Source organism: Maniola hyperantus, chromosome 9, assembly GCF_902806685.2.
Source record: "Maniola hyperantus chromosome 9, iAphHyp1.2, whole genome shotgun sequence".
Classification (NCBI taxonomy): domain Eukaryota; kingdom Metazoa; phylum Arthropoda; class Insecta; order Lepidoptera; family Nymphalidae; genus Maniola; species Maniola hyperantus.
The window spans coordinates 8708541-8725449 of NC_048544.1; the positions used below are offsets into that span (position 1 = coordinate 8708541).

Consider the following 16909-nt stretch of genomic DNA (forward strand, 5'->3'; position numbering starts at 1 on the left):
CTACAATTATATTTACAACTTATCCTATTAAATGTATTTACCCCTATATCCAATTCTCTAACTTTTTTCTCTGCTCCTCAGCCGATATTATTTTAGGAGTGTAATTTCTTATACCAGCTTTTTTTGGTGACGGGTCTGATTTTAGTTTAGCTTTCTCTGCGTCGCTTAGATAACTTTTTAACCTAGCGCTCTTTATTTCGTCTTTCTCGTCGTTTAATTGTTTGAGACGCTTCTCTTTAGGTTTTTTGACAGGTTTGTAAAGTTCCTTATTTATAGCTTTATAATGGTCGTTTTTGTAGAGAGATGTGCAATAATAGTCGCAATTAGAAGATCTCTCCGAACGGCATTCGTAGCCACTTGATCCGCTTCGATATCCACTACTTTCCGTTGAAGAATTATCACTTTTAAAGCTGTCTGCACTTCGTCTAGCTTTATGGCGTTTATAATCTTTTATTTCGTAGTCGCTCGTTCGGTAATCGATAGGTGAAACTCTGTACTGTATAGGATCTTCGTATTTGTCTTGATAGTTTTTTACTGATGCAACACTGGCATGACCGAGGTACGATTGCTCTTGACCCATGATGCCACTTGCGATTGCGACCTTCTTTCGAAGATATGATTCCTGAAATAGAGGTTAAAAAAAGCGTTAATTAACATATTACTACAGAAATGATTTATTATGTTAAATATTAAGATCTTGAGGCATCATGGGACACCAGACAGAAGCGATACATTTTCTTTCTCGCCCATTCATAATATGCTAGCCTATAATAATATAATGAGCGGTGTCCGTTCTGACGCGTGCGAATTCACATTTCACATTTCACATTTTCTTTATTTTATAACATTTAATGATTAAATACACAGAATAAACCCTTTACCTAACGTACGTGTACCTTATAGTAGGTACGTACGTAGGTCGTAGATTTAAAGCTTATTTCGTGGCTTAACGACATAATTTTACGGGTATTATATTTTATTATAGGTAGGGCTAATTTGAAATTAAAAGTGGCCAAAAACAGCGTCAGTTATTCTACTAGCAAGTCTGCGATAGTTGACTTACTAGCGAGTGGAACTGAATCACAAAGATTCATATCCCGAGTTCATCACTCGCTGTTCAGTCGAGTCAGTTAAGACCCTTCTGATGGCACTGGCTGTATGGTCTGTTTAAAAGATATACAATAAGCTTGGACATAGCGTAAGCTTGTATTTTTATGGCTCAGCGCCATCTGTTGATAGTTTAGCTGAAACATGGTCTAACTCTGGGATACTATTATTTAACTGTGGCAGGTTATTAAACAAAATTCATTGGTTTTTACATTTATAATTTTACTAGCTTATGCTCACAACTTCGTCCGCGTGGAGTACACAAATTTCAAACCCCTATTTCACCCCCTTAGGGGTTGAATTATTTTCAAAAACCCTTTCTTAGCGGATGCCTACGTCATAATAGCTATCTGCATGCCAAATTTCAGCCCGATCCGTCCAGTAGTTTGACCTGTGCGTTGATAGATCAGTCAGTCAGTCACCTTTTCCTTTTATATATTTAGATTTGTACTTGATTGTTATTAACAATTATATTAACTTTTTAGCACAAACACGCGAAGTAAGAAATACATACGTTGAGGCTCAACTTGAGGTTGAGGTTTAATAGGCGTGAGAGAAAACTAACAGGTTTTTTTAATAATTGCTTCGTTTCTACAAATAGTCAATTAATTGATAGCGCATGAATACGTTAAGATTGTAGGAAAACCCTTTTGTAGGAAAACAATGTCTCTCAAAGTTTCCTATGTCTGTGTGTAAATTCTCAACTGTATAAACTTTCACTAGTCAATTGTAACTTGCAACCTATCTACACTTCGACGTTTGTATTTGTTTACTTTTATTGCTTCATCTATATAGAACTCTATTTTATTTTATAAAGTAAAAATAGCATCTAGTAAAGACACAATTATTTTTGTGCAAAATACCTACTTATATTGCACAAAAAGTAGCCTATGAATACTTAATTAGGTACGAGTATGTAAAATATTTTTGACGTGGCAGCCTTATATCAAAATTATCTACAAGTCACGCAATTTTTCATAATAGTTATGATAATTGAGAGATAGGTATTTGTGGTCTGTTGCAACTTGGAGTTATTAAAGTCAAAACAGCAACTGGCAAACAGCTCAGTAGACTATGACCCGAAAAGTAAGTTCGGATCCCCTAAGCTGGACTTACCCTTGTTTAGAGAAAGTTTTGAAAGTAGAATATTATTTCTGTTTGTGCTTTTCAATTAACTTCGACATTTTCAGACATTTGACAGACTGCTGAATTAAAGTGCATCGTAAAATCGACATTTATTGTAATTTTTGTTGAACTCTAGAAAGTCCAAGAGGGTGCTATGTTATATCATATAATTTTCACTTTCCACTTTCAACGCGTTGGCCAAGTGTTTATTCATTTTAAGACCTGAAAAAATACGTACGGTCTTTTTCATAATATTAATATAGTTAATGTCTATATCATGTGTACATGTAACTAAATATATTACATATTATGTGAATTGTTGTTTTAACTTCATAATGAATGAACGGAATCTCTATAGGATCACTTTGTTGTCCTTCTTCCTGACGTCTGTCCAAAAGAAAGGCCCCTTTTCTCAGAAAAGGCTTGAGGTATCAATATGTGTAATGCTGTATGAAAATAAATTTGAAAAATTGAAATTGCTTTTATTTTTGGGGACACTGAATAGATTAGACATGACCCATAAATATTAACTTATAGGTACAATGATGCTAAATAAACGTATAACCATCAGCAATAACGTATTATGAAGGCTCGCTTTTAAAAGATTTAAGCGTGAAAAAAACTCGTGCGCTGCTATTGTTTCTGTCATAACATTAAAATTTAAAGGAACTAAATGTATGTTCTTAATGATACAAATTATTAAGTTCAATATTATGTTTGCTTCTTGCCGTTTACATTTCTTGATCTTGAGTTTATCGAAAAAATTACAAAAAGAATACACAACGTGACAAATATATTCAAGCTGTCTGGTTATACGAAGCAATTATTACCATCCTGTTAAAATTGATTATAGAAACAAATATTTAGTGATCCATCTAATTGGTCGTGGTTCTGGGCATTTCAATACTTCTGCATCCTTTTTTATATAAGACTGGTTTATTCCTGCGACTTCGTCCCCGTGGACTACACAAATACCCCTATTTGATAACCTTAGAGGTTGAATTTTCAAAAATCAGTCAGACAGGTAGCCTTTCCTTATATATAGATTTATAGATAATTTTGATTCGCGTCTCTATCAGCTTTATAGTAATGATGATTTCAATCTTTTTCATTATATTACAAGCCTATGACCGTGATTTCGTCCGCGTGGACTATACAACTTTTAAACCCCTCTTTTACCCCTTTAGGGATAGAATTTTAACTCTACTAATTTTAATTTCTACGCCATAATAGCCATCTGCATGCCAAATTTTAGCCCGATCCGTCCAGTAGTTTGAGCTGTGCGTTGATAGATCAGTCAGTCAGCCAGTCAGTGAGTCAGTCAGTCAGTCAGTCAGTCAGCTTTCCTTTTATATATATAGATAGGCTCATTTAAAACTTTAAAGAACACCTTAATGAACTGTATACAGGTCAAAGGTTTCATCACTTTTCAATTTTGTATATTAGCTCCAAAATTGAGCCGTGGTTTCAACGTCGTCCTCAATAATACAGGTTTCATTTCATAAACGTGGAATCTGAATTTAAATGAAATATACCACATCTACTTACCTACTTTTTAATATACCTACTATCTTACATTGTATTATTTTCGCATGCAATATTGCAAACTATGTCAAGCATAAAATTTCGTGTTATACTATAGACAATATATTATTATGATGAATTAAATTATCATTTGTACGATGGTGACACGTTAATGACAGTTTTTTTAATAATAGAGAGTCCATCATGGTAGTATAGAGAGTCCATGGTAAAGATCATCCGAACCAAAACATAATTATAAAACTTTTATTAAAATGAAGCGTCAGAAGCTACAGATGGCAGGATATTGATAGAGCTTTGTATCAAAGAAAACCAATAAAATCTAAGGCACCACTGCTCAGGCCATTACATTTTAATGTGTCTTACAACAGGTGGCAAGTTTATTTTAAGTGTTGCAAAATATCTGTCAAGACGAGTGATGGTATTTGTCTAACTGACCTTTCGCCTACCATGTCGCAAGATGCTGCAATCTGTGCGAGCATACTTCATACTTTGATATTGCAATTGTTTAAGTGTTTTGTTTATTTTCAAAATCATGATTAAAAAAAGCTACAAAAGGTATAAAAATAGAAATTTTAATTATTTTTATTACTTCAATTTGTAAGTAGCTCACGTTTATCCAATGAATGCAATAATTAGAATTGTAAAACTTCAGCTTTACATCATACGTTACCAACATGTTCGTCTAGAAAGCATCCGGTTTCAGCGGAACCCCAAATATGTGTCATTCAATACCAGTATTTATTTTCATTAATATTTATAGTATGAGCTGTGTGATTGCATACAATTTATAAGCTGCTTTGGGATGTTTACCTATATAAATTCATTGATGATCTTTTCCTTCCCTAACATTTAGTTGTCTTCTACTGAGAATATTAAACAAAAAAATAGCGAGCAAACGAGCAGGCGACTAAGCGATTACCGGCGTCCATGAACATTTGCAGTAAGGCAATGTAAGTACATAATATTTCCAAAATATTTTTATACTACAATTATTAGTATACCTTTTTTTAAATCTAGAATGTTGAATAATTTAATTTACCTAACAAACGGGATCATAAATTATTAATTTGTATCTACTGACAAAACATACCCGAGGAGACATTACATTTACAGTTGCCCAATTCGTCTCCTCAGGTTACTAGATTAGAAATGAGTGTAACCATGCTATAACCATGGTGTACCCAACGTTTTCAAAAAGAACAATATCATTGACAACCAATAAACTAAAAAACCATAATACACACAAAACAATTAAGTATTAGTATTTCTTGAGTGGTGGTATTTCAAAATAGGACCTTTACAATAATTACGTTTTCTGTAATTTGGTCTGTACAAGCATTTTAAGAGACTACGTACTCATTAAGTATGTCATAATTATGTTCTGTTGCTTTTTAATGCGATGAATTATTTATTTATTTTTATGTTGTGAAAGATCAGTCAGATCCCCGTCAGATCTTTAATTTTAGGGTAGATTGATAGATAGCTAGTTATTAGTTGCGAGACATCCAGTGTAGTAACTAAACTTTAGAAAGAGCTAATTATTTTTCTTCACTTTTTAAACCTTTTCACCCATGCAGGTTTTATAGAATCCGTTTCAAAATTGATATTCCATCAATTTGTTTCTATCATTACTAGCATGGTAGAACTGTTGTGTTACATTTCACCGATTCAAAGACGATTGAGGGTGTACGTGCATTGACACACGTAACGTCATTTTAATCCGATTGGAGTCATGACCAACTTTTAGAACGTCAGAAGCGTCGAAACTAGGACAGCGATTTCCTTTCATTAGCTTACGTGCGTTATCCTTGCATTTGGTAGTTTCAGTCTAGGTAATGGTTATCCCTTATCTGCAAAGTATTGGTACCCTCATACTGATTTTGTAAATAAAACAAAAACACTATATGGATAGCAAAAGTACGATATGCATTATTTTTATATTTTGACACACGTTTACTACTGAGGAACCATGGGACAAATAAGCGATCTGAATTTTTAAGCAAGTGTCCGATTTCCGTGTACGATTCCGAATGTTTGAGTCCGGCCTTACGCTTGTACAACATAAAAAATCAGAAAAGTTTTTATTGAAGTAATTTTAATAATTAATAATTATTAGATTCTTTATTTTATTCTGGTATTTAATTATACTTTAAGTTGAGGACTATATTTTACTTACACATAATATCTCCTTATTTCTAGGCCTCATAATATGTAAAATTGGAAAATGGAAAGCTCCGGTGGCACTTAATTTTTTTTTTCAATAAATTGTTTAGGTAGCAATTTATTCTTAAATCGAATTATGTACAAGGAAATCGCCATTTCTTTTTAATATATGTTCATCAAATGCATAGCTATTTATGACTCCAAATTAAGTCTTTCGCGTTTTATATTGCACTTCTTCAAAATTTAGGTTTATGTTGCTACAGACCTTTCATCCAAAAAGGATTCATGTGCGTATACTCTTTGCCCCCGCATTAGAGAAAGTTGATACGTAAGGTAGGTTACGTTTGTTGATTCAATACTTAGGTGGCTGTTGCTAATATAAGTTAAGTAACACCGAATTAGACAAGACTCTCAGTTTCTGTTACTAATGTAATATGAAAAGGACAGACGCAGTTTGACAGTTTTAAATTTAATTTTTGGATGGTAAACCCCGTGATTTTAGCCCACAGTCGCGAGCCTACTGTTTAAATTTGTAGCGTGCACTAAAATTTAGAGTCTTTATATGTAAAGTTCATGTTCTGTCCCTTTTTAGCATTGTAAAAAAGATTAGAAAAAAAACAACGGAATCGGTGGCAATGTATATCGAAAGAAAAGACGGAAGGAACTAAGTAAAGAACTACATAAATTGTGGAGTTAGGTATTGGTAATTTTCTAAGAACATATTGCTGGAAACCGTAGCTGGACTCACTAGCGGCAGCGGCTTCCAGTTCCGGTGCGAAATTGCGAAGCCGTAATGGAATATGAGCTCCGAACAAATATATCTACCATAATGGGTGACATTTTAAGCTACGTTTGAAAAGATGTTTCGAGATTTAAAGAACGTCTTGCAACTGTTACAATTAACATTTTGATCCTTCACAGGTATTTACTATTTACCCAATAGTGAAATCACCATCAAAATTACATATGAAATGTATCATATATTTTAAAATAATATGATCTTTCTACTCATTATGATCTAGAGCTATTTTATAAATCGTTTCGCTGCTAACCAGTTTATCAGTTGCGTATTAAAAAGTTGGTTTTATTTTAACCTTATTTTATCTCTTCCTACTATATTGCGTAATACGTCATTTAATTAATCTACATAAAATAGAAATGATTTTGATGATTTGATTTATCTTCATAAAATCAAATACTAATATTTTAGAATTTACTCGACGGAAAAAATTAACATAACACATAATAAATTTTAAAGTATGGGACATGTAAAGTACCCACCACTACTGTTGTTACTGACCGTAAGAAATGTAAAAAACACGAGCTAATGACGGGGCTAAAGTGGCTGGAATCTTGCCGAACCGGTGAACGAGGAAACGAAGTCTAAAGTAATGTGAAATTGACTTTCTATTGTATTACAAGCTCAGAGAGGTTAGTATGCCTTGCTGTTTGTCTGTATTTGTTTTGGTTCTTTGATGATAGCCATCTCTCGTGATATTTTTTTATTTTTATTCAGACATAAGTTAGCCCTTCACTACAATCTCACCTGGTGTTAAGTGCTGATGCAGTCTAAGATGGAAGCGGGCTAACCTGGAAGGGGTATGGCAGTTTTTATTAAACCCATGCCCCTTTGTTTTCTACACGGCATCGTCGCTTTTCTTTTTATATATTATGATATTACTAGTAACATTCAAGCAGTCCTCAATATTTCAAATCAGAATATATCTAATGAAGTAATGTTCAGTAAAACCATCCCCACATTTCAAGTGATTGCAATTTCACTAAATATATTCTTTATAAGCGTTTTTTTATTTTTATAGAAATATGTCAACCTATTCATTATTTTACGAAAAACCAAACAACAACATCATCGTTGATGTCATAAGATGCGATCCGAGAGGCCAGGATTGACCAGGATTAATTTTAGAATTCAGGTATACGTCAGTTTACGTAGATTGTATTGTTTTCTTTTACGAATAATTTGATCATTTGGGTTAACTCATCAAAGTTACTGCTTTCAATTATAATGAATTCTATACGGTGCTCTGCCTCGCCTGGTGGAATAAGGTAGCCTTCATTGACCGTTATTGTGTAATGAGAACAGATAGAGATCCAACGAGTGAAGGAACGATTCCGCGCATTTTTATGATTTTATTATGCACCATAACCGGTCGGCATTCGGTTAGAAGCAAATACTATTATGATATATGTGATTATGATTTGATGTCTGTTCGACCTATTTAATACTTTTTTGACAAAGCACTTCTTTTATAAACATTTTTCATAATTCATTCATAAATTCCTAAAACCCAGGTAGGGTTTGTGAGAAACATTTTTCACAGAAACTTATGAGGAATTTACATCTTAATATGAATGTGAATATGAAACTGATTAAAATTTTAAACTAAAGTACATTTTCGTTGTAATTCAAAATTACATAATATTATATTAGAAGGTATAAAAGTTATTAAAGTTTTATAATACTTCCATAAAATATATGTATTACCTTAAATCCATGGTTGTGAACAAGGTGAACTATGACAAACTTTTCTTTTATTGTCACGATTTGTCACAAAAATTACGACCTCAATCTGATCACGATCAACACAACACTTTCGTTTCTATAAAGTTCTTATCAAATTCCTATTTTAGCGTTTAAACTACCGTGATATCACGAATTTCACCGTAAACATTAAAAGCAACGACAATCTATTCAGATAATATTATACTTCCAACTTATGTAGGGTTCTATTCACCAATGGAAACATTCACCAAAGTTGATAGAAAGTCATAAGTGTTCCAGTACTTTCATCGGAGGCGTGCGCTGGCGTGCTGCGGTACTGAGCGAGTGAGCCGACTAGTTGAGTGTCTTAGTCTCCTCATTTATCTCGCACGACGGTTTTTTCTCACGGATCCTGCAAAGTCCCTCATGAAATTTCCATCATCACAGCCCCCAAAAAGTTTTTAAAAATCATACTTTTTTCTATTAAGTTTTTGTTTAATAGAAGTACAATTATTGCAACAAAACCTTATTTCAAAATTCAATGAAGTCCTGTAAAGCTGTAGGAAGTTGATAAAAGTTCTCCAGGTTTATTCGGCTCGTTATGGTTATTGTGATTTGATTATTATTTAATCAGATTTACTGAGCTGCGCGTTTGCTGCGCCCCTATAATATTTTATCTTTTAAAATTATGCAGTACTGGCAATAATAATAACCTACATATAGAGACTTAGTTTTCTGAAATTATATTGTAGTATTTCACGAACGCCTAAAGTAAGGTGCTAAAATCAAATTTCATACTTTTACTTTTAGACAATTTTAAGAGATGACATTTAAGTTTCGATATTGTTGCCTTTTCATGATACACTTGCATAACTTGAATGTATACGCATTACTTACCTATTTGTTTTGCACAGCTAACAGGTTTCAATTAAAGCTATTTTAGTAATTAAAAAAACAGGTTTGCTGCTTATTTGTAAACCTACTTAGAGGTTGTCACAGCTAGAGGTAAATAATTCATCTGTGTATGAGCTAGGTAAAATAGAAAAACTAAAGGAGGCAAGAAGATACATTAACAGTAGGAAGATCAAGCTAGCTGTGGCAACCATCCAACTGGATCTAGTGCCATTGGACTTAAAAGGTAATACAAAATGCAAAAATACAGGGACCAGAACTGAACCTGAATAAAAAAATTAAAAAAAGAATCTAAGTTAACTAATACTAAAATTTAAGATCTAAAATCTATTATTATTGTAATAACACATTTCAACTAAATTAATGCGATTACATAATCTGTATTTGGTTAGATATTAAAAGTTTATTGGTGTCAAGAACACCTTCTTAGTGAATGCTTATATTTTTGCATTTCAACGAAAAAAATTGGTATCGCCTAAAAGTTCCCGTCATAATGTTACCATGTTGTCAGAAGGGAGAAAAAATGATTTTGAGAGATTAATATTAGGGAGCCGCTGTATTCAACCCCTGGTATTCAGGCGGCGCAAGACCGTGGCGTGTGGAAGTCTCTACAAGAGACCTATGTCCAGTAGTGGACGTATATCGGTTGATGATGATGATGATGATGAATTTTATTTAATGTAGGTAACTCGTGGTGTCCAAATTTTTAAAACTTTTAGTAATACTGCAATAACGCGATACAATCGCGATCTTTTGTTTTTGTGGAAATAAATTATAAAAAAATAATAATTATAAAAAAAATATATAAGTCTAAAACACGATTGCCGATTGCTATCTCAACCGGTCCCGTACTGTAGGTAAGTCCATTAATTTGCTTCAGTAATTAATTTGTTTCATAATATATACTTATAAATTAAATTGAAGTGTCTGTCTGTATCCATAATAATACCTACATTTATGATTTTGTAAATTTTTGTGTGCTCTAATTTGTAGCGAGCGAGCTGTCATCAAGTCAAGACGCGAAGTAGTAAAACACTCTAGCGCCATCTCTAGGCGTGTCGAGGAGCTTTCTGTTTTGCGCCATCTAGTGACAAGTAGATTTATAAATAAATAAAAACTTTATAGGATGCTAGATAGATGCCACTGTCTATAAACAATATTATGAGAAAATTTTATAACCGTAATCATGCACTAAATGTAGTGAAAATAGTTACCCTACCGTAAAATTTATTTTACTGCTAACAATGAGTTGCAATTTATAATAAATTTTGTTGGTTTTTGCACTTGCTCTAGTTTTTTAGACTTAAGTGATTTCGTCTTGGAAGACAGGTGAAACTGAGCAAACTTAGAATATTGGACCACATAGTACAAACTTTCATAGCAATACTTATTCATCATCATCATCAACCAATAGACGTCCACTGCTGGGTCTTGCGCCGCCTGGATCCAGCGGCTCCCAGCGACTCGTCTGATGTCGTCCGTCCATCTAGTGGGGGGTCTTCCAACGCTGCGTCTTCCGGTGCGAGGTCGCCATTCCAGTACCTTGGGACCCCAACGTCTATCGGTTGTACAAACTATGTGCCCTGCCCATTGCCACTTCAGCTTCGCAACCCGTTGAGCTATGTCGGTTACTCTAGTTCTCCTACGGATCTCCTCATTCCTGATTTGATCACGTAGAGAAACTCCAAGCATAGCGCTCTCATAGATTCAGGAACTGCGGATGATACAATATTATTTCTATGGCCAAGCATAGACTACACCATTAAACTTCGGATCCCAACTCCTCAACCCTGATGCTGCAAGGTACTGCACTCCTAAGCCGTGGGGATTCGGTAATTTTTGATCGTGAGTTGATATTTTAGGTATCAAGCAACGGCTCCAAGATTACACTCCAAGGCCGAACTCCTCAAACCTGATGATGCATGGTACAGCACTCCTAAACCAAAGAGATTCACGAACTGTTCCTGGTGAAATAACATTGTAAATGCCGAGCATAGACTTTGTTATTGAATTCCAAGACCCAACTCTTCAATCCTGATGCTGGAGGAGGGTACTGAACTCCTAAGCCGTGTGGATTTGGAAAGCTTTGCTGGTGAATTAATATTTTAGGTACCAAGCAATGAGTATATACACTAAAAAGTTTAAAATAAAAAAAAATAAAAAAACTGACTTCCAAAACTACTACAAAGTAAAAAATCACTTTTGTTTCTACACGTGGATGTATGTATGAAGTCGGGCGAGCATAATAACAGAAACTACAAATCAAAGCATGAAGCTCACCCGACTTCAACATACATAGACGTGTAGAAACAAAAGTTTTTTTACTTTGTAGTGGTTTTGGAAGTCAGTTGTTTTAATAATTTTTTTTATTTACTATGTAAGTATAATTTTTGGTACATCCATACTAATATTGCAATCCATACTAATCTATACTTTATTAGAAATGCGAAAGTGTGTCTGTCTAGCTTTTTTCGGTCCATCCGTTTAACCGATTTAGATATGTAGAGTGCTGTACATCCTGGGGGCGGACTTAGGCTACTTTATGTCCCGGAAAATCAAACAATTCTCACGGAATTTTGAGGAACCATTCGTTTAACTGATTATAACAAAATTTGGTCCGGAGATTATTCACATCCCGGAGACGGACATAGGCTACTTTTATCCTGGTAAATCAAACAGTTTCCAAGATGTATTTAAAAAACTAAATCCACGCTAACGAAGTTATGGTCATTATCTAGTAAATTATAATAAAAATCAATTAATTTTGTAACTAATATTGACCCAGCTCACTTGAATCCTTTTTATTGTGACGTCTTTGACAACCCTAATTCCAAAATGTGATAGCTCTTCATGAAACGATGAGCCAAGTGATAGATCTGAAATTTATTTTTATACTCATTACGTTTTGTTATTATCGCGCGCATTCGCGGCTCTAATTAATTTGATTAATAAAATTACATTGTTACGATGAAAGCTTGTAAATCATCTCGGTCGTATTTAAGGATTTATTTCGGCGTGTGTGTAAATATACTGTTTGATCTTCACAAATTGTTAGATTAACCACCAGCGACATTTGCCAATTGCCAGCGACTACGTCCGCGTGGATTAAGTTTTTAAAACAAATTTTTGAGCCTCAATAGCTCAACCGGTATAGGAGTGGACTGAAAACCGAAAGGTCGACGGTTCAAACCCCGCCCGTTGCACTATTGTCGTACCTACTCCTAGCACAAGCCTGACGCTTAATTGGAGAGGAAAGGGGAATATTTGTCATTTAACATGGCTAATATTCTTTATAAAAAATAAAAAATAAACCCCAGGGGATTTTATTGATTTTAGACAATAAGAAAGAAAAACGTTTATTTCTTAAATTGTGTGGTAATTGTGTTTTGCGGGATAAAATGTACTCGTAGCTAGCCTATGTACGTCTTCAAGATACAAGCTATATCTATGCTTAATTTCATCAAGATAAATTATACTTACCTATAGTTAAGTGATATTTCATAAACATTATATTAATTTCGTTTTTATCTGGGTTAGACACAAGAAACAGATATGTATATCGTCGCTTGAGTTCTAACACCACGTATGTAAGTTATTTTTTTTCGAAGCCATTCGCTTGATAATGAAGAGACGCGTCGTTTCGGCCAGTTAGAAACCGGAAAACATGCAACAGGAACTTTTAAAGAAACAAAAAGTATCTACTTCACGGTATCCATCAAACAACCCAAACCCCTGAAAACAGCAGGTTTTTTTCACTCTCCTGTAAGGTTGCACATTTTTATTTAGGTACAGGTGTTAGAATTTAGGCTGCGCATGCATGAGAGTTCTCCATAATGTTCTGAAAGGTGTGCGAAGTCTGCCAATCCGCACTTGGCTATGGCCAAACTCTTCTCATATTGAGAGGAGATCCGTGCTCTGTAGTGAGTCGGGTATGGGTGGATCATGATAAGGATGATGATGAACTGGCAGACCCTTTGACTTCGCTGTTCAGGTAGCACGGTCAGGTCCACGCAGTACACATAATAGCGATGCTATTAACTGAGACATTAAAGCGTTAATGAGTGCTTAACTTTTCTACTTTGTAGGGTTCCGTGCCTCAAAAGGAAAAATGGAACCCTTATAGGATCACTTTATTGTCTGTCTGTCTGTCGGTCTGTCAAGAAACCTATACAGGGTACTTCCCGTTGACCTAGAATTATTATTATGAAATTTGGCAGGTAGATAGATCTTATAGCTGACATTAGGGAAAAATCTGAAACCGTAAATTTGTGTTTACATCACACAAAAAAAATATGTGGTCATGAACTAATAATTAGTATTTTCAATTTTCAAAGTAAGGTAACTATATCAAGTGGGGTATCATATGAATGGTCTTCACCTGTACATTCTAAAACAGATTTTTATTTCTTTTTATGCATCATAGTTTTTGAATTATCGTGCAAAATGTCGAAAAAATACGACTGTAGTACGGAGCTCTCGTTGCGCGAGCCTGACTCACACCTGGCCGGTATTTTTTTGAAAATATTGTCGGTCTACAAACTTATAACTGCATACTAACATAGATAATAATGTTTACAAATGAAAGTGAAACGCACATGTAAACTTACATTGTGTACTTACCTATGGTAAAGATTATGTAAGTTACGTTGTGTATTACGTTGCTATTGACATTTTTAATAGGAGCTTGTTAAGTGTTATGATAATAGTCTTACACCTTCTCTTATAGGGCTCTTAATTATATATTTTGTAAATTACATCCGTGGTTCCGACTTCATTAATGTATTTCATGGGTCTCTACGATCTTCCGGTATGTCCATTATATTCCGGTATTAGCCTCCAAAAAGCTTGGGGTGCTCAACAGAGCAAAGCGGTACTTCGCGCCCGAGCATAGGCTCCTACTCTATAAGGCGCAAGTCCGCCCTCACATGGAGTACTGCTCCCACCTTTGGGCTGGAGCACCCCAGTACCAACTCCATCCATTTGATCGGATCCAAAGGCGGGCTGTTCGACTTGTGGACGATCCCAAACTAACCGGCTCGTTGGAAAGCCTGGAGCACCGCAGAGACGTTAGCTCTCTATGCGTGTTCTATCGCCTGTATAATGGGGAGTGCTCTGAAGAGCTTTTTGACCTCATTCCACCCTCTTTTTTCTACAACCGCACCGCGCGCCACCGTAAGGAATTTCACCCTCACCATCTGGGTGTCTGGTGCACTTCGACCGTCCGCTGCGCCAGATCCTTCTTTCCACGCACGTGCAAACTGTGGAACCAACTCCCATCGGCGGTGTTCCCACTAGATTATAACATGGGGTTATTCAAGGGGCGGACCAACAAATTCCTAAAAGGCCGGCAACGCATCGGCGGCTCCTCTGGTGCTGCAAATGTTCATGGGCGGCGGTAATCACTTAACATCAGGTGACCCGCCTGCTCGCTTGCTCGCTATATCTATTAAAAAAAAAAAAAAAAAAATGTTGCACCGCCATAACACTTCGATACATTCGTCAACCCTGCTCTAATAACAGTACTAAGTCATTTTGTGGAGATCAATTTCACTAACTTTTAATTTAATTTTTATACAGACCTGACTACAGAAATCCGAATCCTACTGTGATTTCTACTAAAATTTAATTAGGGGATTAGAGTAACATATTGCAGTCTTCAAATATCGTACACCTGTTTTTCACACACTATGTTTCACACAAAAAAGATATTTTTCCGCGGTCTACGGATTTATTTGTTAGATAGAGAAAGGCTTAGGTAAATGGCAAAGCCCTCCGACGCTTCGGAGTGAAGTGTCGCCGAGGAGCAGCTCCTAGTTTTATAAACTTAAAATTAGCCGCTCTCGGTTTGCGCTTACTCTTACTTTTAGTTAAACAAAAATGTCACCCTGACATACTTGTAGCTCGGACCCAGTTCACGACAGTTAGGAACTTGTAACAAAACGTCAAAGCTATGACGTCACTAGCAAGATAGCCTATGAATCGCCTATTTTTCTTTGATTTCACGTCACCAATACTCTAATATTTGACGTATCGTCGATTCAAGATATAACCGAGAGCTCATTCTACATCTCGGCAAATGGGTAGAGAGCATAGTTCGAAAACAGGATAGACGTTGGGGTCCCAAAATGTTAGAACGACGACGGCGCACTGGAAGTGCAACATTGGCAGATCCCCCAGTAGGTGGACAGATGGCATCAAACGAGTCCCAAGGGTGGCTCCCTGATGGATTCAGGCGGCGCAATACTGAGGCGTGTGGAAGTCCTTACAAGATATCTATATGTGCATCAGTGGACGTTTATCTATGACGGTGGTAATGAAAAATATCATTTCCTTGGCCAGAATTATGTAATATGTATGTACATCTATATATTATACTAGCGACCCGCCTCGGCTTTGCGCGGATAGCTTATTACAATTTTCGTAGGGATCTCTAACTTTTTTGATATTGAGATATGTCACTGTATGATGTAGCTTTCTACTGGTGAAAGAATTTTCAGAATCGGTTCAGTAGTTTCAGAGGTTACCCTCTACAAACAAACTTACAAACTTTACCTCTTTATAATATTAGTATAGAAAAAGGTAACGATTACGGAAACGGTGTCTGTTTTCCGCAATGTATCTATGAACTATTGACAGTCCTATTGATTTAATTTTTCAGAAAAACGGATTTGAGATTGATTGATTTATAACTCAAAAAATATGCATCTACGATCGTTCATACTCTCGTTTTGCGTTTCTGTCGTTTTGCAAATTGAATGTAATCATGATGTTACGTATTCATTCCGTCTTAAAATCATAAATAATTTTATACGTGGTACTGCTCTTTTGCATGTTAGTTGAAACTCTTTGCTCTCGCTTTCTTGAATTATTATTTTATCGAATAGGAGATATCGAGTCGTGTCTAGCTACTGATCAAAACGTTTCCCGACCTACGCGGTATCCAGGAATGCCGCTACTCACTATTTTGTTCTATAATAATTGTTTCTTTCAGTGTGCTTATTGTTGACAAAAAATAAACTAAGTAGGCATTTCTTATTGTTGATAACGAACTGAAAAAGTCTTAACGAGATCAGAGCACGAATAGCCTATGCCTATATCTATCTGCTCAACTTAATCACACAAATGAATTATAACGATTTTCTTTTTGTTATATGAACGAAATTTTTCTATTGTAAAGATTACTTACCGAAATAGAAAAGGGGCGGAATCCTCGCCAAGATCCAAAAAGTGTTTTTCAAATGCACCACATGTTTCGAAGTTCGAAATCGAGAGTTTTACGAGTACACTGCGCGCGCGCCTCTCTGCCACTGCGCGTGCGTGACGGTAGACCGTCTCACTCCTACTCTAAGTATAAAGACTTCTTCAAGACGTACATATGAGATGAGGTACATTTTTAAAATAAAGATGACAATTTGAAGTTCAGTTCTAACGCTCTTGGGCAAAACTCAGAACTGTGATAGAATAACGACTGTGATGCGAGCATCCCTAAAGCGTTTCTTTTTTGTGTGGGGTCAGCAGTGGCGTGCACAGGAGTTCAAGCCAGGGTATGCATTT

The 16909-nt window shown here is 35.5% G+C and overlaps 2 protein-coding genes and 1 long non-coding RNA gene across 4 annotated transcripts in view; 2 read left to right on the top strand and 1 right to left on the bottom strand.

The window, feature by feature from the left end:
- Flo2 (flotillin-2) overlaps positions 1-16909 on the top strand; it is a 240649-nt gene that overhangs the window by 141013 nt on the left and 82727 nt on the right. The window lies entirely within an intron of this gene.
- The window catches only part of LOC138402780 (uncharacterized), a 91289-nt gene that overhangs the window by 72960 nt on the left and 1420 nt on the right, over positions 1-16909 (top strand). The window lies entirely within an intron of this gene.
- On the bottom strand, positions 37-16682 carry LOC117985616 (uncharacterized). Of its 2 annotated transcripts, none has more exons than XM_034972387.2 (2): positions 16542-16682; positions 37-622 (listed from the first exon to the last, which is right to left on the bottom strand). In XM_034972387.2, the coding sequence occupies exon 2, from the start codon at positions 578-580 to the stop codon at positions 44-46; it is 537 nt and encodes a 178-aa protein (XP_034828278.1). In that variant the 5' UTR covers positions 581-622; positions 16542-16682; the 3' UTR covers positions 37-43. The 2 variants fall into 2 exon arrangements, with proteins under 2 accessions (XP_034828278.1, XP_034828279.1); XM_034972388.2 differs by lacking the exon at positions 16542-16682 and adding an exon at positions 8447-8782.

What these genes read in the sequence shown, in the direction of transcription:
- LOC117985616 (XM_034972387.2), bottom strand. Translation starts at nt 580, where the DNA reads ATGGGTCAAGAGCAATCGTACCTCGGTCATGCCAGTGTTGCATCAGTA.